This window comes from Citrus clementina, unplaced genomic scaffold (assembly GCF_000493195.1).
Source record: "Citrus clementina cultivar Clemenules unplaced genomic scaffold, Citrus_clementina_v1.0 scaffold_2, whole genome shotgun sequence".
Taxonomy (NCBI): Eukaryota; Viridiplantae; Streptophyta; class Magnoliopsida; order Sapindales; family Rutaceae; genus Citrus; species Citrus x clementina.
In genome coordinates this window covers 22,886,975-22,911,940 of record NW_006262688.1, presented here as the reverse complement: position 1 = coordinate 22,911,940, position 24,966 = coordinate 22,886,975, and the positions used below count along the sequence as shown (strand labels likewise).

Below are 24,966 nucleotides of genomic sequence, written 5' to 3'. Positions count from 1 at the left end.
GCAAGTAGTAGCTAGCATAAACTTTCTATTATTATAAAGAGAAATAATAATAGTGATAATAATAAAGAGAAATGCTAAAGGTTGGGAAAGCTGAGAGAACCATGAGAGAAACGACAGCTTGTGCTGCCGTTTCGTTCTCTCAGCTCCCCCCCAACATGATTAAGAGAAATCTGGTCCCCCACGTGAAAAAACACTCCCTTTTATTAGTTTTTTTTTTTCTTTCACGACACTTTCTTAAATGGTCAACAAAAAGCAGGAGTAGGCCCCACACTCAAGTCACTTTTACCAAGTGAAATCTGGCCCCCCACGTGAAAGTCACTAGTCCCCAAAGCTCACTCCGACTCATGACCAAGCAAAGCTAAGTTTTCTCAGGGATCAGTTGCTTGTTCACTTCTCGTTCACTTCTTTACTCATCACAAGCCATTACTTCAGCTCATCCAATCAGTGGCCGATCTAGATCTTGAAGCAACACCCAGTTGGTAATTATCTCAGCTTAAAGAATAATTTTTTTTTTAATTTTTTGTTATATCATAATAATAGAAATGTACCTGCATTTACTGATTAAATGATAATGTGTTTGATTTAGAATTTTTTAGAAATCTTTTTATTTAAATTATATGTTTGATTTAGAATTTTTTAATTTAAATTTTGTTTGAACATAGAATTTTTTTAATTTAAATTGTGTTCGATTTATAATTTTTTTAATTTAAATTTTTAGAACTTTAATGGATTAAATTATTGCTGGATGGTGTTTGGAAAATTTTATAATAATTTATTCTTAATTTAAATTTTGTTCAATTTATCATTTTTTTATTTAAATTTTTAGAACTTTAATGGATTAAATTATTGCTGGATGGTGTTTGTATAAATGGATAATAATTTATTCTTAATACAAATATTAATTATTTTGTAGAAATGGATAATTTGGAACATGAAGATGGAGTCGAAGATGAGCAATCGGAAAAATATGAGCCGACTCTTGGGATGTTATTTGATAGCCATGAGGAAATGTGGCAATTTTACAAAGCCTATGATAAACAAGAAGGGTTTCATGTTAAGAAGCTAACTAGTAAGAAAGGGAGCCATGGAATTATAAGGTATGCGACGTTTGCATGTGGTTGTAGTGGCAAGTCAGAAAGTAAATCTACTGATGTGTTGAAGCCAAAACCTATTGCAAAAATTGGTTGTGATGTTAGAATTGGAGGTTGTGTAAATGAAGATGGAAAATGGATTATTCGAACTTTAAACCTTGAACACAATCATGGATTGAGTCCGGACAAAGCTAGATATTTTCCTTGTAACCGCAACATTAGTGCAAGTTCAAGAAAGCATATTGAAATGAATGATTGTGCAGGAATTAACATTGCCAGGAATTTTAATTCTATTGTTGTTGAAGCTGGTGGATATGAAAACGTGTCATTTATAGAAAAAGATTGTAGAAATCTTGTTGACAAAGGTAGGCGATTACAGCTTGGAGAAGGAGATGCTATGACAATTCTAAAGTACTTCCAGAACAAGCAAGCAGAATGCAATGGTTTTTTTTCAGTATTGATTTGGATGAGTATGATCAATTAAGGAATGTATTTTAGGCAGATCGGAGGAGTAGGGCTGCTTACAAATATTTAGGAGACGTCATCACATTTGACAGTACATATCTTACCAACAAGTATGACATGTCATTCGCTCATTTTGTCGGAGTTAATCATCATGGTCAGTCTATTTTGTTAAGATGCAGATTAATTTCACACGATGATACCGAGACATTGACGTGGTTATTTGAGGCGTGGCTATCATGCATGTCTAATTTGCCTCCCATTGGTATTATTACAGACCAAGACAAAGCAACTTTTATTTTATTTTGAATATACATAACAAACAATATTGTTGAACATATATAGACATCACAGGAACAAAGTGCTGTTAATACAAATCTCAACCAATACAGGACTTCATGCTACTATAATGTAATAATGTAATTCGTGAAGAAATTGTAATTTTAAATGTTTAATGTCGATTTTACATATATAATTTTTTCATTTGTACAGGTACCTATATACCCAACCCAAGGTGGTGTGCACAATATTTATCAACCATTTCCTTATAATCGGCAACAAGTAAGCTTTTATCTAAAAATCACAATTTGTTAGTGTACACTTATATTTTTTAATTTCTAAAATCTCATATCAGGTTTTAAATTTTTATGTATTATAGCAACCACTCCCGTTGTATGCTTTGCAACCACATTATCCTTCTCATTCGATGACGTACGAAGGATCTGGAAGTGGAAGTTTCCAACATTTGCTACATCAACAACATAATGAAGACAATAATGGATGTGATTGATGTTTGAATTTGGTTAAATCGAACTAATTACAGTAATGAACATGTAATTGCACAATTGTAGTTTTTTTTTTTCTATAATTGTTGTTGGTCTAGTAGCTTTTTTCTAAATTGCTTCTCGACAAGTGAACCAACAATAATGGAGTAGTTGCGTATATGCTACGGCTACTTTAGCTACTAAGTTGCGTATAGTTTTTATGCTAAGGAACATGTCCTCTAAATATTGAAGATATAGAGATTTTAGTGTTCTATTTGCCAAAAGTACGGGTAGGTATAGATAATTTCAAGGATTTTTTTGTTGTGATTTGAATCATAGATGGATCTTGTAGTTTGGCCATCTTGCTTTTTGTTTGCAATAATTCGACTAATTCAATTCAATTTAATGCTAGGCGGTACTAATGGTTCGTCATCATATACTTAGTGTGTCTGGATAATGTTGGTATCTTGAAACTTTATTCACAAAGGATATTCTTATATCGAAAATCCTGAACATTGTTTTCTGGAGTGTGTATCATTGCTTAGCTGAGTTAATTCTTTCATTTTCAATCTTTATTATTATTATTTTAATATTGTGTTCCATGAGGATATTATATGCAATTTTCCATGACATAAATCAATACAATAATAGCAATAAAAAACTTATAACAATAACTTGAATCTTATATTTACAGGGACAGTACAATTATATATGTCTACAAACCATACAAAATAAATAATTGTACAAATTAAAACAACTTATAAATAAAACTTTAATATAAAGCACAACACAATAATTATAAACATTTTAATAAAATAGTAACTCGGTCCATATTTACTTTGAAGTTGCGTATGCTCAAGTTCTTTATGCAATAATTGAAATTTATCGGATAAGCGCTCAATTTCCAATGTTAACTTCCTAACTTCTTCCACTAACAAGTCAATTTTCTCATCGCTAAACTTACGATCTTCTGCCCATTGAAAGTTTTTACATACTCTACATTTCCAAAATTTACGATTTGGATTTTTTGTAGTATGTGATGTGAACAACTCAATTTGGCCACCACATTCATTGCATATTTGCAGTGAATTTCGACTTTCATTTGTGCTAGATGACATTGTCAATTATACTACTTTAACTGCCACAAAAAACAAAAAATTATTACCAACAAAATTATTTTCAAACTTAATCCAACAATTTTCACCAAATTATTACTAGCAAAATTTTTAACATGTGCAATACATATACCAACAGACAATTTTCACCAAGTAGTTACTAACAAAAACTTATACCCAACTGGCAGTTTTGACCAAATAATTGTCAACAAAATAATTATTTACAAAATTACCAACAATTATCCAAAACTAAATAATCAAAAAGTAATTCTTGAAATAATTATCAAAAAGTAATTCCCAACAACATAATCACTCTTATAATAATTACCAAACAAAATTACCAACAATTATCATAAATTAATTATTAAAATAATTATCAACAATACAATTACCAAAATAATTCCCAACAAAATAATCACTCAACAAAATAATTACCAAACAAAATTACCAACAATTATCATAAATTAATTATTAAAATAATTATCAACAAAACAATTACCAAAATAATTCCCAACAAAATAATCACTCCACAAAATAATTACCAAACAAAATTACCAACAATTATCATAAATTAATTATTAAAATAATTATCAACAATACAATTACCAAAATAACTCCCAACAAAATAATCACTCAACAATAAAATTACCAACAATTATCATAAATTAATTATTAAAATAATTATCAACAATACTGATTAGTGCATATTTTCCATATATTTTACTATTAATTTCTCCATCTTTTTCTTGTTTTGGTCTTAAATATTCTAGTTATTTTAGTTCATTTTTAAATTATACATATTTTACCCTTAATTATTTAATTACTAGTGATTTTTATTTGTTATTTTTAAATTTTAATTAATTGAATTATTTTGTTGAATAAGGAATTAATTGAAGATTAAGGATAAAAAGGGCATGGGAAGTTTAAGTTGGGAAGAAATAAAAATTAAATTAAAAGACAAAAATGCGGCCAAGAATTAATGGAAATCAAGAAGACCAAAATTAGAAGTCAATCTCTTCAGAGCATGAACGATGGGCATGCATTTGGAAAGTAAAGATTTGGCAATTTGGAATGCATATGCTGGGCATTAAAAGAAGAAATCATTAATTGGTTTTTTGCTTTTGTGGTCAAACGTGTGGTTAGCTTTCAAAGTTTAATAAGGAAATAATTTAAAAAGGGCTTGGTGAGTGGGCTTTGTAAGTCGGTGGATGGCTTTGACTTATGATAAGTGTTGAGTGTTAGAAAATGCATATTTATAAAGGAGAAAACCGTCATTTTACATTTCAAGTCTTACTAACACCTTTACTTTTATGAATTTAACCTTCTTTTGATTTAATTCCGTTTGTTTTATTTTAATTAAGTAGTCGGTGGATGGCTTTGACTTATGATAAGTGTTGAGTGTTAGAAAATGCATATTTATAAAGGAGAAAACCGTCATTTTACATTTCAAGTCTTACTAACACCTTTACTTTTATGAATTTAACCTTCTTTTGATTTAATTCCGTTTGTTTTATTTTAATTAAGTAGTCGGTGGATGGCTTTGACTTATGATAAGTGTTGAGTGTTAGAAAATGCATATTTATAAAGGAGAAAACCGTCATTTTACATTTCAAGTCTTACTAACACCTTTACTTTTATGAATTTAACCTTCTTTTGATTTAATTCCGTTTGTTTTATTTTAATTAAGTATTTTATGTATTTTAGGGGCATCATAGTCATTTCAAAATAAACAAGAGATCAGATGGCAAAACGGACATCACTTTTGAACTCAGGACGGTCAAAAACCTTAGGAAGAGCATAAAAGGAAAAATAGCATTGTTCACATGTACGGTACTATTCACGTGTACGGTACTGTATACGTTACTGTTCATGACACTGTTCACATAGACGGACAATGACGTGGCATTGACCGATGATGTGGCATTGACTGATGAGGTGTCACGATCCTGTTGGGCTAAACTTCTTATGTACTGTTGATGGTGACGTGGCAGCATATCAGTGGACGAAAAATCTCGCGTACGGTACATGTATCACACAGGATTATTTTCAACTAAACCGCGTTACTGTTCATCCGGGTCAAACCGCGTTACTATTCATCCAGGTCAAACCGTGTTACTGTTCATCCGCGTGGTCAAACCGTGTACTGTTGACTGATAACGTGGGGCAATCCTGAGCGTCCAAACTGTTTTTAATCCGATGGCCATGATTTACTCCATGTATCTATAAAAAGGGGGCCTCTCCCCCCTAATTTGATATCTCTGAATCCATTTTTGGGATCCATTTTCTGTAATTCCTTCTCCATCTCGTATTTTCTTCGTATTTTAATAAATTTCCATTTTGCCCCTAGTTTAATTATGAGTGGCTAATTTTCTTTCAAGCTTGGGTTGAAGGTGAAGTCTCAACATGTGTCATGGGTTTAATTTGGTAAATTTATTTTCTCTTCCCCTCTAGTTTTTGTGGATATTTTGACTTCTCGTCGACAAATAATAATATTCTTGTTTAGTACTGCCTTGGTTTCACCGGCCCTCTAGTACAAGGTTATTATTATTTGGCACGATAAGCCCTTAGCACCATATTGATTAGAGCGTGGTTCATGAGGTGTGGATTCCCCCCTCATGATTTAATTGACATTAATACGGATTATTTAGCCCATGATGCATGTTGATACGGATCCAGATACGCAAGTACGTCATTTCAATAGATTTCGCTTCAATTTATTCTCGCCATTGCAATTCCAATTTTAAAATTTATTATCGCCATCTCAATTCCAATTTTAGGATAATTTAAATCACTTCCACCACAATTTCAACCACCCATTTACAAAATTAATTCTACATATAATTAAAATCCACCTCCTCTTGGAATCGACACTCGTCACCATTGATCTATACTACAATAGATTCATGCGCTTGCGAGTACATTAAAATTTGCACAACAAGTTTTTGGCGCCGTTGCCGGGGAGGTAAGTAATTTTAATTCATAGAATTAATTTTTTTTTGAATAATTTCTTTTATTTGTTTTCTTGTATATTTTTTAATTAAAAAAAAGAAAAAAAGTGAATCTACATTTAAAGGTTAGTATTTCTTTTCTTTTTCTTTTTTTTAAAATTCTGTGATTTAATTTTCAATTTATTTTTCTTTGTAATTTATTTTATTTTATTAATTTAATTTTTAGTTAATTTATTTCACGTATTTATTTTTGTGTATTTTTATAGAAAGGTTGTAATAGCGCAATAAGGTTAGTATCGTAATTTCTCCCTCTTCTTTATTTTTATTTGTTTTGTTCCCATATTTATTTTTATTTTATTTGTTTTGCATGCATGGTCGTAGGTTATTATTGCCTAATCTTGAACCTATAGACCTTGAATTAGAAAAACACTTCGCACACACAGGCACATTAAAAATAAATTTGGAATGGATTTACAAGCACCACAGGAGATGCTATTTAAGGATTATTTCAATCCTTTAGCCAATTTGAGCACATCATGCATAAGATACCCAAATGTAGCTGCTAGGAGTTTTGAATTAAAACCTAGTGTGCTAAATTGTCTCCCAACATTCTATGACCTAGAAAATGAGGACCCATATAATCATCTGAATAATTTTCATACTATTTGTCAAACATTTAAATATGAGAATTTTTCAGACGATGATGTTAAACTCAGATTATTCTCATTTTCTTTAAAATATAGAGCTCGTTCATGGCTTAATACATTGCCTGCTAATAGTATTGCATCATGGGAACAAATGGTAACAAAATTTTTGAATAAATATTTTCCAGTGCATAAAACAAATGCTATTCGCAGGGAAATCTCAGAGTTTACTCAGAGAGAAGACGAGCAGTTTTTCGAAACATGGGAGCGATTCAATGGGCTACTCTTGAAGTGTCCACATCATGGGTATGAGAAATGGCACCAATGCCAATACTTTTTAGAGGGATTATTGCCGAATGTGCAAGAATGGCTAATGGCAACAAGTGGAGGAGAGCTAATGTCAAAAAGTGCATCAGAGATTTGGAAATTCTTTCAGCGACAAGCGGATAATTCCCAACAACGTAGTCGAACACTCCAGAATACTAGAAGAATTAAGGGAGTAAATGAGGTTCAAATTGGCGAGTCAACTTCGGGAATCAAAGAAGTCAAGGAGATGTTTGAAGGTCTTGCTCGACAAATAGCATCGTTATCGACTGCTAAATCAATAGAACCACATGACCATGACTCATACTCAGATCAAGCCAATGCCATAGGTATAATGAGAAAGCCATCAAATTACAACCCATACTCCAACACATATAACCCTGGATGAAGAGATCACCTCAATTTTTCATGGTCTCAAGGATTCCAACAGAACGGACCAGCAGCTCCAGCTCCATCAATTCCACAAAATCCTCAAGCCTCTCAGCCCCCCATTTAGACCATACAATCAGAACCAGAACTACTCTCAACCCAGACCATGGGAGGATTCATTCCAGAATCTCAAGAATCTTACTCACTCTACGATTGAGCAACAGAACCGCACCATTGATGGACTACGAAATTAGTTGAGAGCAGGCTTCAACTCACAAGCCCAATCAGTTTCAAGCCTCGAGAAGATGGTGGAACAACTTGCTTCTTCAGTTCAGACCTTGGCAATGACCGTTGAGAAAGGTAAATTTCCAAGTCAACCAATGCCTAACCCTAAAGGAGTGCATGAAGCTAGTACCAGTTCACTACAGCAGCATGGAGAGGTCAAAGCAGTCATGACCTTGCGAAAAACAAAAGAAGTCGACAACAAAGTAGAGATGCCGGTGACAAAAGAAAATCAAATTGTACCTGTAAATGTTGATGACTCATCACCGGAGGAGAAAGAAAAAACCAACCCACAAGAATATGTTCCCAAGGCTCCATTTCCTTAGAGGTTAGCTAAAGAAAAAAAAGGGAAAATCCACAGGTGAGATTCTTGAAATCTTCAAACAGGTAAGTGTTAACATCCCCTTACTTGATGTTATTAAACAAGTTCCATCTTATGCCAAGTTTCTTAAAGACCTTTGTACTAAAAAGAGAAATATGCATGTTTAAAAGAAGGCATTTTTAACAGAAAACGTTAGTTCTATACTCCAACATAAAATTTCTTTAAAATGCAAAGACCCAGGCTCCCCCACTATCTCATGTAGTATAGGGAACCACACAATTGAGAATGCTTTGTTAGATTTAGGAGCTAGTGTAAATCTGTTGCCTTATTCAGTATTTGTGAAACTTGGACTGTGAGAATTACACCCAACTCCAGTGGTGTTACAGCTTGCAGATCGGTCCACGAAAATACCTTGTGGTATTGTGGAGGACGTGCTTATCTAGGTAGACAAGTTTTATTTTCCTGTTGATTTCATTGTAATTGACACTCAACCAATACAGGATTCAAGGAAGCACATTCCCATTATCCTAGGCCGACCTTTCTTGGCAACTGCGGATGCTCACATTCAATGCAGGACTGGAAATATGCAGTTGTCCTTCGACAACATGACTATGGAGTTGAACATCTTCAACATTGCCAAACAACCTCACAATGTAGATGATGGAATTGTTGATGTGGATTTAACTGAAACAATAGTTGATAACACTTTTCTTTCAAACTTTAGTGATGATCCTTTACAAACATGTTTAACTCACTTTGGTTTGGATTTTGATATTGACAGATCGGTCGATGAGGTCAACGCCCTACTTGACTCAGCACCATCCATGGACACTAATAAATGGAAGTCAATAGTTGCACAACTAACATCATCAGAGAAGAAACTCATTCCATCATCAGAATCACCACCGAAACTCGAGCTCAAACCATTACCCAACACTCTGGAATATGCATTTTTGGGAGAAGAAAGTACTCTGCCGGTAATCATCTCATCATCCTTAAATGACGAACAAAAAGGTAAGTTGTTGGATGTTTTAAAAGAGCACAAAGGAGCATTAGGATGGACCATAGTATACATTAAAGGTATAAACCCAGTAGACTGCATGCATTACATTCACCTTGATGAAAATGCTAAAACTACTAGGGAGATGCAACGTCGGTTAAATCATAACATGAAAGAAGTTGTTAGAACTGAAGTCCTTAAGCTATTAGATGCAGGTATCATTTACCCAATTTCTGATAGTTCATGGGTCAGTCCTGTGCAAGTTGTCCCAAAAAAATCAGGAGTTACAGTAGTTACGAATGCTGATAATGAATTGATACCCACTAGAGTAACTACATGATGGCGTGTATGCATTGATTATAGAAAGTTGAATTTTGTCACACGTAAAGACCATTTTCCTTTGCCATTTATTGATCAAATGCTTGATAGATTAGCAGGCCATGAATTTTATTGCTTTCTAGATGGCTACTCAGGATATAATCAGATTCCCATAGCACCAAAAGATCAGGAGAAAACTACTTTCACTTGCCCTTTTGGCACATTTGCATATATGAGAATGCCATTTGGATTATGTAATGCACCTTCTACATTTCAACAATGCATGTTGAGCATTTTTTCTGATATGGTTGAACGATTCCTTGAAGTCTTTATGGATGACTTTTCTGTCTTTGGTGATTCGTTTGATCAATATTTACATCATCTAACACTAGTTCTGCAGAGATGTATCGAGAAGAACTTGGTCTTAAATTGGGAGAAATGCCATTTTATGGTAAAACAAGGTATTGTTCTCGGTCACATCATTTCGAGCAAAGGTATTGAGGTTGACAAAGCCAAGGTGGATCTCATTTCTAATCTTCCTCCACCCAAAACAGTCAGAGAAGTAAGATCTTTCCTTGGGCATGCTGGTTTTTATAGACGTTTCATTAAAGATTTTAGCAAAGTTTCTAGACCCTTATGCAATTTACTTACTAAGGATGTACCTTTTATCTTTACTGATTCATGTCTTATGGCGTTTGAAAAACTAAAGTAATTGTTGACATCATCACCCATCATTCAGGCCCCAAACTGGAGCTTACCATTTGAGCTAATGTGTGATGCATCTGATTATGCAGTAGGAGCAGTTTTAGGACAAAGAGTTGATCGAATTCCCCACGTTATTTACTATGCTAGTATGACATTGAATGATGCACAGTTGAACTATTCAACTACTGAAAAAGAAATGCTAGCAGTAGTGTTTGCATTAGAAAAATTTCGATCCTATCTCATTGGCTGTAAAATAATTATAATCACGGATCATGCTGGTCTTAAATATCTTCTCACAAAAAAATATGCAAAAGCTAGACTAATTCGTTGGGTGTTACTTTTGCAGGAATTTGACTTGGAATTCAAAGATAAGAAATGGACAGAAAATGTTGTGGCGGACCACCTCTCTCGTCTCCATTTTGACACAATTACAGAGCCATTAATATTGAATGAGTCATTTCCAGATGAACAATTAATGAGTGTGGAAGTATTACCTTAGTATGCTGATATAGTTAATTATCTTGTTATAAGTAAACTTCCAAAGCATTGGACCAAGCAAGACAAGGCTAAATTCTTTGCAGAGATAAAGAATTTCTTTTGGGATGACCCGTATTTGTTCAAGTATTGTGCTGATCAAATTGTTAGACGATGTGTCCCAGAAAATGAAATTAAGAATATTCTTTCATTCTGCCATGAACAAGCTTGTGGAGGTCATTTCAGTGCTAAGAAAACAACAACTAAAGTTTTACAATGTGATTTTTATTGGCCAACTATATTTCGAGATGCTTACACTTTTTGTTCTTCATGTGATAGGTGTCAACGAATGGGGAGCATTACACGAAGGAACATGATGCCATTAAATCCAATTTTAGTGGTTGAGATTTTTGATGTATGGGGTATCGACTTCATGGGACCCTTTCCCCCTTCTTTTGGCCATCAATACATATTGGTTGCTGTTGACTATGTATCAAAATGGGTATAAGCAATTCCATGCAGAACCAATGATCACAAGGTGGTGATAGGATTTTTGAAAAGCAATATTGTCTCACGCTTTGGATTCCCTCGAGCAATAATCAGTGATGGTGGTGCCCACTTTTGTAACAAAGCATTCAAAGCTCTTTTGATAAAGTATTCAATCATACATAAAGTGACGACTCCGTATCATCCGCAAACCAGTGGCCAAGTTGAGATATCCAATCGAGAAATAAAGCACATATTAGAAAAAACGGTGAGGCCAGACATGAAAGATTGGTCATTAAGACTTGATGATGCATTATGGGCATATAGAACGACTTTCAAGACCCCGATTGGGATGTCACCATACAGGCTAGTGTATGGAAAAGCTTGCCACCTACCTGTGGAACTCAAGCATCGTGCATATTGGGCCATCAAGAAATTTAATTTTGACATGCAGCAAGCCAGCTCAGAAAGAAGATTACAGCTGGCAGAACTTGAAGAAATTTACAATGATGCATACGAAAATGCCAAGATTTACAAGCAACGAATGAAAGTCTTCCATGATAAGCAAATTATGAGAAAATCGTTCACTCCAGGTCAGAAAGTGCTTTTATTCAATTCTCGCTTGCACCTATTCCCAGGTAAGTTACGCTCTCGTTGGTCTGGCCCATTTATTGTTCATACTGTTTTTCCACATGGGGCAGCTGAAATTAAGGACCCAAAGAACGGTGTCACGTTGAAAGTTAATGGTCAAAGATTAAAGCCATATCTAGAATACCAACCACATGGAGAAGACATCGAAATAAATTTGAGTGACTCACCAAATTTGAATTGATTTTTTTTTCTTTTCGGTGATTTGATTTTTCTTTCTTTCTTTCTTTCTTTATATTATTCTTTTGCTAATTGAAATTATTTTTGCATAAGTGTGTCTGTTTAAATATTAAGTTTTCTCTTATCATTTTTTATCATGAGTACCTTACTTAGACCGTTCCTCCTGAACATTCTTAAACCACTTCAACGTGTCAAAACTCATCTCAAAAGGTAGATTCAATTTTGTAAAACACATCGTATTTGGGCTCTACAACCACCAGAGTTAGTAGCCTATCGTATTCTGTTTGTGTGCTTTAGTTTGTTACCCCGGTGAAGTGGCGGATAACGATACTCTGTGACAATCAAGTCGGTTACTTCAGTTTCCCATAATAACTGATATTCTGAGGCGAAGGTATGGACAGAAATGAGATTCTAGCGAAGCTTCACAAGCGATTCCCTTCACTTCCTCAGAATGCCCTCCTTACGATCTATAAAGCTCGGTCTGAACGCATGCGATTGCTCATGAGCTATAACATATCTGCTGATATCCGTTGGTTAATTGAGGTGAAAGTACGATTGGCAGGTGAGTTACCTTCAAAATTTATTGCATATATGCCTGGTTGTGGTAAAAGAAATTATGCAAGAAAACGACGAGCTCGAAGAATTTCTGTTGCTTGTCATAAGTGTGCCAGAATGAGTTGCAATAAAAATCCATGTTCTTTAGGAATGGTGTCTGATAACAGGGAAGATAAGATTCAATTTATTAGGGATGGCTTGAATAAAGAGTCATTGGATGATATCCTTTTGTCTCTTGAAACGCATCCCAGTGGATATGTGCAAGGAGCGATTCTCCAGTTATGGTCATTATTCCAGAAAGAGCATGCACGATATAGTCTCGGGAATCTAACTATAAACGACCCTATTTGCCAGTTTATAAGAAAACTGGATAGAAAGCCTATCATCGACCTATAGAGGGCGTTCAAGCCGTTTCTGGACGTAAAACCAAAGGAAGATGTGAGCCACAGTCGCAACTACCTGTAAATATCCTTTCACTTTACTGTTATTTTATTTCACTATTGTTTTATTGTGTGTATTATTGTCTTTAATAATTTTATTACTATTTGCTTTTTCCTTATTACTGTTTGCTTTTTTCTTTTTACTGTTTCTTTTTTGACTCACGAGCCATGTGCTTTACGTGTTATTTGACACTGACATGTTACCTCATACACAACTGTGACCCACTATCACCAAGACTCTTAAATGTGATTTTTTTTTGTCAAGCACTCACAAGTTGTTTTTTGAGAAGTATCACAATGGCAGCTACTCCAAATAGACAATTCAAGAACATTTGTGTGCTTTCTGGATTTACCTATGGCAAACATAAAGAGTTCGTTGAGGCAGCCATCGATCTTGGTCGAAGTATAGCAGAGAGAAAATTACACTTGGTGTATGGAGGAGGTAATCGAGGGTTATCAAAAATGGTCTCAGAAGCAGCTTTTATCAGAGGAAGTCAAGTGTTAGGCATCGTCCCCAGAGTCTTAAAACCATTGGGCAATTCGTCTGACTCATCAACTGGAGAAGAGTTAGTTGTCTCAGGTATGCAAGAAAGAATAACTGAAATGCTTAATCATGCTGATGCTTTTATTTTCCTTCCAAGAGATCTTGCAACACTAGAGGCACTTATCACACTAGCATCTTGGGCCCATCTGCACATCCACCAGAAACCCATCGGTTTGTTAAATGTCAATAACGTTTATGATGGTTTTATCGCATTTCTTAACCATGCAATAAAAAACTATTTCATTCCTTCTAATGTGAAAAAACTTTTTATTTGTGCTCACACTGCTAATGACCTACTTGATCTGTTACAAGCTTATAAACCGGAGCCAGACCCCTGGACCTTTGTGTTGGAGCGCCCAAATAATGATGGTAACAGTAGCCGCAGCAAGAAGTATAAATTAGATTTAACTCTCCGCTTGTAAATATTTTCTTTTGTGTTGCACCACCCAGGTGATGTCTTCTAAACTCTACTTCTTTCCTTTCAAACATTGAGGACAATGTTTCGTTCTGGTTGGGGGAAGGGAATAGTCGACAATTGTGGAAGTTTGGTTAAGTTTTTACTAATTTTTTGTTGTAGAAACTAACTATTGCTAACTTTTTGTGTTGAAGATGGCTAAATATGGAGGGTAGTGACTCTAGAAACGCATCTTCATTGTTTAAAAAAAATTAAAAAAAAATTTCTTTTTCTTTATTAAGTTTTGATGTTCATTTTTCTTCTTTTTTTTTCTCCTCTATAAATATATATTTTCCAACTTTTGAGTCGAAGATGGCTGAATATGGAGTGTAGTTCCTCTAGAAACACATCTTCTTTAAAAAAAAAATTCATTTTCATTTTCTATCATTTTACGTGTAACTTTTCTAATTAGTTTTTATGCATCATTTTCACATTTCTGCATGCATATTTTCCTTTCATGCTTAGAATAGGTTGGGGGTAGAATGTTGTTTGAAAAAAAAAATTGTGTGATTTGTTTTAACATTGGATTACATGATTAATTTCAAATTTTAGTATTTGTATTATCTTTGGTCTTAAGTGATGTTACGTTATGTTTGCTACTCTACATGTTGATGTCGGAGACAAATGTGAGTTGCTTGAAGGAATGAACATGTCATAATAAGTACCAAGTGAGTTTTTGAGCCTATTATTTTTCTTGGAGAATAACCCTTTTGCCCACTCTTTATACAGCTTAGCAGTTTATTATTTTACACACGATCTCTAAATTGCTTTTGAGTTAACCCTAAAAAAAAATTGTAAAATAAAAAAAAAGAAAAAAAAAGTGTGTTGTTACATTAGGAGGTCCATCTAACTAGTAGATATGGATGATTATTTAGAGCCCTAAAAGACAATGGAAATGCCATCTTTGATCCGTTTGAGCCTTTCTAGCCATCCCTTTTATTAAATATCCATTGTTAACCCTTTTGAGCCTTTAAAAAAAAAAAACCTTTTCTTTGTCAACTTATCATCTTGACCCACTTCGATTTGGAGTATTACCCGATATCTTATAAGTTCCACCACCTATTTATGTTTGAGAAAAATGTAAATAATTATTTTGTTCAGTGAAGTTATGTAAAAAAAAAAAAAACAAAAGTTGTTGTTTCAAAAGAATAAAAATAAAAATAATAGGTGAAATCCACCTTGCAACTTCCAAAAAAAAAAAAATCTTTGCATTTTTCTCAAACATATACTTTGTTTTCCTTATTTCCCTTCTTTGTTAGCCATGTCCCCAGCCTACGTTACGTCCTAATAAAAGTCCTTCTTGATTTTAGGGAACTATAGTTTGAAGTAGAAACTAGTTATATGGGCTAAAAAGATAAATAAAGTGGGTTGACTAGCATTTTTGTTTGACTTGAGATCGTATTATTTCTAAGCTGAGGGCATATTTATTTCATCTTGGTGAGAGCATGTGATATCACTTCTTTATTATTTTCTCTCTCAATTACCATTCATTGGAGTGACTATTTTTAGTGGGTTTAATTTATTTGTGAGAGTGTCACTACTTCCAGTGAGATTTTGAGGTTTGACATGTCATTCTTGAAAGTAGATATAATAAAGTCTACTGGGCTAATTCATGTGGATGCTTGATGTGAGTGTGATGTTGCTTTAGACTGGAGATAATGCTTATACTTTTATTTGATTGCTATCATTAATCTGATTGAACAAAACACGAGTGTTTCTAAATTTTTTTAAAAAAATCATTTTGAATTTGAATTTGAATTTTATTTTCGCTTCATTTGCTAGGGACTAGCAATAAGCTGGTTGGGGGGTGTGTTAAGTGTTAGAAAATGCATTTTTATAAAGGAGAAAACCGTCATTTTACATTTCAAGTCTTACTAACACCTTTACTTTTATGAATTTAACCTTCTTTTGATTTAATTCTGTTTGTTTTATTTTAATTAAGTATTTTATGTATTTTAGGGGCATCATAGTCATTTCACAATAAACGAGAGATCAGACGGTAAAACAGACATAACTTTTGAACTCAGGACGGTCAAAAACTTTAGGAGGAGCATAAAAGAAAAAATAGCATTGTTCACATGTACGGTACTATTCACGTGTACGGTACTGTATACGTTACTGTTCATGACACTGTTCACATAGACGGACGATGACGTGGCATTGACCAATGATGTGGCATTGACTGATGAGGTGTCACGATCCTGTTGGGCTAAACTTTTTATGTACTGTTGATGGTGACGTGGCAGCATATCAGTGGACGAAAAATCTCGCGTACGGTACATGCATCACACAGGATTATTTTCAACTAAACCGCGTTACTGTTCATCCGGGTCAAACCGCGTTACTATTCATCCAGGTCAAACCGTGTTACTGTTCATCCGCTTGGTCAAACCGCGTACTGTTGACTGATAACGTGGGCAATCCTGAGCGTCCAAACTGTTTTTAATCCGATGGCCATGATTTACTCCATGTATCTATAAAAAGGGGGCCTCTCCCCCCTAATTTGATATCTCTGAATCTATTTTTGGGATCCATTTTCTGTAATTCCTTCTCCATCTTGTATTTTCTTCGTATTTTAATAAATTTCCAATTTGCCCCTAGTTCAATTATGAGTGGCTAATTTTCTTTCAAGCTTGGGTTGAAGGTGAAGTCTTAACATGTGTCATGGGTTTAATTTGGTAAATTTATTTTCTCTTCCCCTCTAGTTTTTGTGGATATTTTGACTTCTCATCGACAAATAATAATATTCTTGTCTAGTACCGCCTTGGTTTCACCGGCCCTCTAGTACAAGGTTATTATTATTTGGCACGATAAGCCCTTAGCACCATATTGATTAGAGCGTGGTTCATGAGGTGTGGATTCCCCCCTCATGATTTAATTGGCATTAATACGGATTATTTAGCCCATGATGCATGTTGATACGGATCCAGATACCCAAGTACGTCATTTCAATAGATTTCGCTTCAATTTATTCTCGCCATTGCAATTCCAATTTTAGAATTTATTATCGCCATCTCAATTCCAATTTTAGGATAATTTAAATCACTTCCACCACAATTTCAACCACCCATTTACAAAATTAATTCTACATATAATTAAAATCCACCTCCTCGTGGAATCGACACTCGTCACCATTGATCTATACTACAATAGATTCGTGCGCTTGCAAGTACATTAAAATTTGCATAACAATAAGTTGTGAAGAATTAATGCAATTAGAATCCAATAAGGATTAAGTAAGTCAGTAACATTATATAAAGGCCAAGAGGATTTGAGGAAGGGGGAGCCGCAAGAAGGAAAAAAACAAAGGAGAAGAATTCGGGCAACAAGAGACTTTGGAAGAGGGCAGATCCAATTCGGCAGCAAGAGGAAAATCAACAGCCGCTTGAATTAATCTCCATGATTGGTTTTATCAATTCTCTTGTTCCTAATTCAATTATGTTAGGCTAGATTTTTATTTGGTTGAGGGTGAATTTAAAACCCTAAACATGCTATGCAATTAAATTTAAATTCTATCATTTAATTTATTTAATTGAGATTGTTTATGTTCTTCTATAATTAATGTTCATGGTTTATTCTTGTTTTATTTGAGTGGCCAATTAGATAGGACTTGAATAAATTTTATTGCTAGATTAAAATTCTTGATCCGTAATTGTCTTGATATTTTAATCATTAGTAGCAGGTTGGAATTAGTGATTTCAATTGAAGAACATAACCTAGGTTAAATAATCCAAGCTTGTGTGTTTATTGCCTAGATCAACCTAATATCTTTCTTTGTTTAATGCTTCCATTATCTTAAATTTAAAGAGCTTGTTTTAAATTATTTAATGGTTAGAGATTAGGTGAAGAGCTTATTTTGCCTAACGACACACTAAGGAAAGATTGAGACTAACAGAGCTTATTATTGTCTACGGTTGATAGTTTCAATATAAATTGATGATAGAATTAATATATTATGTGCATGTTTGGTGGTGGCGAATGATCTTTTAACCAAAGTTTTCATCATTATTATTTCTTTCTCATTTAATTAGAGTTTTTATTAAATTCTTGTTCGTAGTTTTAATTTCTTTACTTCTTACTATTTAGTTAAAAATTCATAAACCCCCTTTTATTTTTAATTGACATTTTCTTTAGTTAGATTAATTTATATTATAATTATTATTACTATTATTATTATTATTACTATTACTATTATTTTATTTTAAATCTTGCTTTGGAGTTAATAATAAATATAACTAGCATAGTCTTTGTGGGATCAATCCTTACTCGCTCTGTACTAATTATTTATATTAATGATAAGGTTTTAAATTTGGTGCACCTTAACGACACTACCAAATACAATTACCAAAAAATTCCCAACTAAATAATCACTCCACAAAATAATTACCAAACATAATTACCAACAATTATCATAAATTAATTATTAAAATAATTATCAACAATACAATTACCAAAATAATTCCCAACAAAATAATTACCAAACAAAATTACCAACAATTATCATAAATTAATTATAAAAAAATAATTACCAACTAAACAGAGAGAGTGACCACCGACCACCGACCACCGATTAGATCTGGATCAAGAGAAGACGGAGATGAAGCTGGGGAGATGGAGACGAAGCTGTTGTAACGTCAGGAAGGCTGAGACTAAGCTGCTGCTGGAGTGAGAGGAAAAACGGAGCGAGAGGGGGGAGGGAGTGAGAGGAAACTCGTTTTCGACCACCGACAACAGCGACCACTGATTAGATCTAGAGCGAGAGAAGACGGAGACGAAGCTGTTGTAATGTCGGGAAGGCTGAGACGAAGCGAGTTGTTGCTGGAGTGAACAAAAGGAAAAAGGAGTTGGAGTTCATGTGGGAGTGCTGGAACGGAGCTGTGAAAGCGAAGAAGGAAAAGGATTTGAAAGGGAGGGCTGGAACGAAGCTGTGAAAGCAAAGAAGGAAAATGATTTGAAAGGGAGTGCTTTTTCACGTGGGGGACATATTTCTCTTAGTCACATGGGGGGGGGGAAGGTGAGAGAACGAAACGACAGCACAAGCTGCCGTTTCTCTAAGGGTTCCCGATGTTTAGTAGCACTCAATAATAAATAACGAACGAGTAAAGTATAGGATTTTGCTGCTCTTGGTTCTTGTGCTGTAAGTAGTAATATCACTCGAAGAAACATGCTACACATGAGTAATGTTAGACATTTTAAAATTTTCATTTGATGGTATATATGGTTACTAAATAGTAAATTAGACAATTAGTATTTAGTATTTAATTGTTGTAATTATGTATTTTTAAATGTTAGTAATAAAATCAAGAAAATTGGCCAACCCGAACCCGAACCCGATCCTATCCGAATTTAACCTGAACTTACAATTTGACCCAATTCGATCTGATTATAAAATTACATAAGATAAACCCGAAACCCGTTTAATCGGATCGGGTCGGGTTGTAAGTTCGGATTGCATTTGGATTAATTTTTGCCCAACCCAAACAACCCGAAACCCGATCGGCTTGACCCGAACCTAACTCAAACCCGATTTTGCCCACCCCTAACTATAACTATAAGAAGCACTGAAATCAATAACCTTGCATTGGATTGATAGCGAATGAGTACCAACGATAGTGATAATAGGAGATCAAAATCCTCTCATAATATGATATTCTTTTGAGCTAATTTATTAATATGATTGGCGGTTAATAAATTTAAAAAATAAAAATAGTGAAACTCTAATCATACATTAACACTAAAATATAAGTGGCAGACAACTTATAAAAAATCAGGACAACTCAGATTAGGAGAAAATCTTACTCTGATAATAGGAGGAGCAAAGTGACTAATCCAGTTGCAAAAGTTACCTCTAAATTTAAGAGAATCTCGTTCATCTAAATACCTAATGTCATATATTATTTGTTCAAGAAATAAATTAATTCATTAACTGAAGAACAATTAACGACATATATTATATTATATGCACGTAATGACACATGCATGCCTAACAAAAATCTAGGGATTCAGTAAATTGACTTATATTCTTCAAATCCGCCTTCTAAAAATAATGATATCACTACAAGAAAAATGATCTATTATGATAGGTAAAAACTGTCATCTTAAGGGGTAGATGACAGTTATCCTTACCGTCATTATAGCCAGCGTCAAGAAAAGATGACAGATAAAATCGCGTCACGAGTTGTGAGAGATTTTACCTATCATAATTATGTCATACTACTTAGAAGAGGGAAATTAATTTTTTTTTATATTTTCATTTTTTTAGAAATTTTTGGATTGTATTTTTTTTTTGGGATATCAATCGCATGTATGACTAGCATTTTCTATCACAATTTTTTTGAAACAATTGATTATTTATTTTATTTATTAATTTAAAATAAAAATTATGCAATTTTAAAATTTAAATTATTAAAATTATATGAAAGAAAATAAATTACTAAATGCAAATAAATCCAAAACCAATGAACAAATTAGTGAACTTTATTAACCATAAAAATATCCAAAGTACATTACATTAGTTGATCAATATTCCAAAGTCAAGCCAATAGGCAACAAAGGCCAATCCAAAACCAAGCAAAGTACTCCGCATTCAGCAACATCCAGCAACAAACCTATGCAAAATGTAGTCTTCCAGCAGCAAAATCCAGCAGCCCTAAAGCCAAGACATGAAAATTCATCCAGCATCAGATCTATGCAAAATGTAGTACTCTGGCTATTCAATCCACTAACTAATTAATTAATTAATCAAGCAAACTAACTTATGTAATTACACTAAAATGGAAGTGGCACACCAGATTAGCAGCAATGACAGGTGAGGTAGTAGTTAAAGCCCAAATAGTAAGAAAGCCACAAGCCACACCTTTAAGTTCTTTTGATCTTTTGTAGCTGCTACTACTACTACTACTACTAATAATAATAATAAAAACCATCACATTAATTTATACAAGTCCCAATATAAGTATATAACTAAACATAGGGTTCAAGAGTTCCATGTCTTAAAACTAACAATCACAGAGACATTTCCATAATGGAAAAACGAAGATAAAGCTCATAAAAAATAAATATACCTATTTAGTAATTTAACAGCCTCATAAACCAATCATGGACACATTTCCATCGGCCCACAAGTAATCAATCATAGCCTTCAGATTATCTTTCTGAAAAACAAGGCATCAACTTCAGACGGACCTTAATTACAAGAATAAAGTCCAACAAGACAGGTAATTGATCTCATAAGTGATTTTTTCCCTTTAAAAGTTAAATTTTTTTAAAGAAATTACTAGCTGTGTAATTTCTTCCCGCTAGTTAATCAGCCACCTACTTCATTCGATCCTAGAGTAAAATGCTCTCCTACAGAGAGCCCAGATCCTGAAAAATCTCCTATAACTTTCATTATTCATTTATTTTTCAATTGGAAAATAATTTCAATGAGCCAAATTCATATAAAATATAGATTTAGATTCTCGCGATCCTTAAATCTCCTATAAGTTAACACAACACAGTCCTTCAAAAAGCAAAGCAACATTATGTCAACATAAATTAAACAATATATGAGTGATGAACTATACACCTAGACTAAGCATGAGCAAGATTAAATAAAACACTTCATCAAGCTTTGCCATGAATTGTATCAGCTTTGCTTTGTGAATGAATATAATAAGCTTCATATTCCTTCGCTCCTCATAGGTAGAAATGGCCTGCAACAATTAAAGTGCCAAGATTCATTCATGGTTTTTATCAAACACTTGGAGGGAATACAAAAATTCTAACTATATCCCCAATTCGAAGGTAGTGAGCATATGACTACATGCAAGTATATATCAATATGTATATATCCTTTAGGAATTCTCTGCCTTGAGGTTGAAATAATTTGTGGTGCTAGCAAGCTATGTTATTAATTGGTATAAATTTTTGAATGGTACAAAAGGCGTGAGATTCAAACCATGCTCATATGAGTGCGGAGAGTGGAAATTGAGTAGAAACCACAATACTATTAATATTCTTAGAGGATCTTTCCATGTGACATTCATTCAAAATTGTAACTAAGAGCAAAATGCTTAACGATTTTTAATGCATTGTACACATATCTATCAGACAATATCTTGTAAGATCAAAAAATTGATAACATTCCCTCAAGACAAATGAAAAATGGAACTGAACTAGTCAATACCTGCATTACCCAAAAGAGAAACAAGGGATGGGGAACTCTGATGAAATAATAAATTCTCTGCTCGGTGCAAAAACAGCCACTGGAAACACACATTGGTTGGATCATATTGACATTATTTCCAACACACAATAGAAACAATACCAATTGCCCACCAAGTGCATGACTCAATGTGCGCCCAGCCTGACACCACTTCCTGCACATGCGACTCGGCCCACAATCACCACTAATTTCAACGAATTAGTGAATTTAACCAATGAAATTTTTTAAAAAAAGACTTTGCATCATAGTGAACGAATTTGAAAATTATCTTTATAGATAGTTCCATGCATCCACAAAAAGTGAAAAAAAATTAGTTATTAGAAAACCCCAATGATAAAGCAGCCTAGACAATATCCCAACACCCATCACCAGTAAATTGGCAAGGATCTTTACAGCCTAAATCAAATTTAACAATAAAGCTATAATAATTAAATTCCAAAAAAATCAAATAAATGTTTAAAATTCCATAAATAAAGAAACATAGAAGACCAATCAAATAGATCCAAATTTAACAAGAGCACACCTAGGATTTTCAAGTTTTACATGTACAGGGTTCAAATTTGACAAGAAAACATCTAGGCTTTTCAAGATTTAGGTGTGTAGGGTTTGAATTTGACAAGAACACATTTAGGGTTTTTACGTTTTACATACATAGGGTTCCAGTTTGACAAGAACATTAAAATTGAAATGGAACACAACACTAGAAATATTATTTACCTGTATTGATCGAACGGTTACAACAGTGGGTGAGCGAGGGTTCTCAGTTAGGGTATTGAAATTCAATAGTAGCAGCACATGCGTTTTGTGGGTATTCCATATAGTTCTCGGTGAGAGCCAAAATCGATAGTCAAATACAAGAGAATGGCGGCAGTGGTTCAGTGCCCATGCAAGGATTTTAGGCGTCAAGGGCTTTGTGAGTGTGAGATTGATGAGAGTGACTGAACGAGAGACAAGAGTGAGAGTGCCAACACTTGGGGAAAAAAAATTCGATGAGTGAAAACTGAAGAGGGTTTTGTTTTTATTTAGTTTCAATCTAAACGGTGACATTTCTTGTCTAAAGAGAAACTTTTAATCCAAACAGTACTGTTTATTTTTTATTTATTTTTTTATTCATTTTAAAATTTTCAGTCAACCTTGTGAAATAAAGTCAAAATAAAAAAGCTACTTGATGATCAAAATTATATCACAAACTTGTCATTACTTCTTGATAATCAAATAATTTATCATCAGTCTATCATAAGTGCTTGATAAATAAAATTTCTATCACAAGTATGTCATAAATGAATGATAGAAAAAAATTTTATCATCCATCTGTCGTAGTAGCTCTGCAGACAAAAAACTGTCACACAGAGAACTGTCATGGTAGGTTATTTTTCTTGTAGTGTATATATATTATAATTCATTAATAGTTAAAGTTGTTAGATTAATTTTATATTAATCTAATATATTTCGGGCCACACATGAAATAAATACAATGTGTGTGCTATTATTTAATAAGCCAAGAATTAAGTGATCTATTTGAAGTTAATTAAATGGTTAAGGGTATAATTATTGTGGATTAAATGCATAGATACCAGAATTTAATCATCACTTTAATGAGGGCTGAAGTGATAATTATTATCATAAATAACGTGACTATTGGGTTTTCTAAAGAAAACCAAATGTCACGATATTTATATAAAAGGGGTTATGGTCCCCAATCTCTCATCATCCTCTGCAATTCTCTAATCCTCTCAAAGAGAATTCTAAACTCAAGAGAAAAGAGAAGATTGAAAGTCCATCTCCTACACTTAAGAACCACTACGAATCACCATGGATTCAGGTACGCTTCCACTTTCGTATTTCTCAGTAATTTAATTTGGATGTTATGAAGATTTAGGGGATAACAAGTGGTATCATAGCCCCATCCATGATTAGATTATTGAGTTATTCATATCATTTTACTTGGAATTTTGTAATTGTTATGGTTAAACCACGTTTCGGTTACGGTTTTATTAATTATTTCAGTTATGGTTTTATAATCTTTAAATTAAAATGATTATTGGTCTAACACTGATGATATGCTAATTAAAGCAGGAAGTCACCAAAGTGATATCTCTTGTGTAGATTAGTTTATTTGGGGTGTTAGATGTTTGTGTTTGTGTAATTCCTGCGGATGTTAATCGACCCAAAGGAAGGTTAATATTTGGCCTAATTGCACACACACTTGTGATGGTAAATTTGTGACAATTATTAAGATAACTTAATGTGAGTAATGTACTAATCCAAAGATTGGTTCATTACTTGAAATAATTTATTGTCAAAATTCGATCATTGCAACAAAAGTACCATTTACAGTTAGTATTATAGTCTAAAGACTTGTTACTAATGTTGTGCTAGGTATCTTGAAATGTTATAATTTGTTTTTAAATTTTTAAAGATTATTAATTGAGTTGTTTAATGTGAGCATTATTTATATTTTATTTTTGTTCTCTATTCAGCTTTTCCGTCTGCTACTTCTATATCTGCAAATATAAATAGTGTCCCGGTTCTGAATGGGACTAATTTTAAGGACTGGAAAGAGAATATGATGATTCTCTTAGGCTGTATGGATCTAGACTTATCATTCAGACACCCTAAGCCGGACGAAGTCTAG

The 24,966-nt window shown here is 33.6% G+C and overlaps 1 protein-coding gene and 1 non-coding gene across 2 annotated transcripts; one reads left to right on the top strand and one right to left on the bottom strand.

Moving 5' to 3' along the window:
- Positions 1-1,008: 1,008 nt before the first annotated feature.
- LOC112100983 (protein FAR1-RELATED SEQUENCE 4-like) lies at positions 1,009-24,966 on the top strand. The gene is made up of 2 exons (XM_024190862.1): positions 1,009-1,534; positions 24,812-24,966. Exons 1-2 carry the CDS (start codon positions 1,009-1,011, stop codon positions 24,964-24,966), a joined length of 681 nt encoding a protein of 226 aa, XP_024046630.1.
- LOC112101269 lies at positions 7,230-7,333 on the bottom strand. Its single transcript, XR_002907396.1, has one exon. It is a non-coding gene; the product is annotated as a small nucleolar RNA R71 (small nucleolar RNA).

What these genes read in the sequence shown, in the direction of transcription:
- LOC112100983 (XM_024190862.1), top strand. Translation starts at nt 1,009, where the DNA reads ATGTGGCAATTTTACAAAGCCTATGATAAACAAGAAGGGTTTCATGTT. An exon ending in CAAGCAAGCAGAATGCAATG is followed by an intron (nt 1,535 to 24,811) that starts GTTTTTTTTCAG and finishes TTCTCTATTCAG; the next exon opens with CTTTTCCGTCTGCTACTTCT.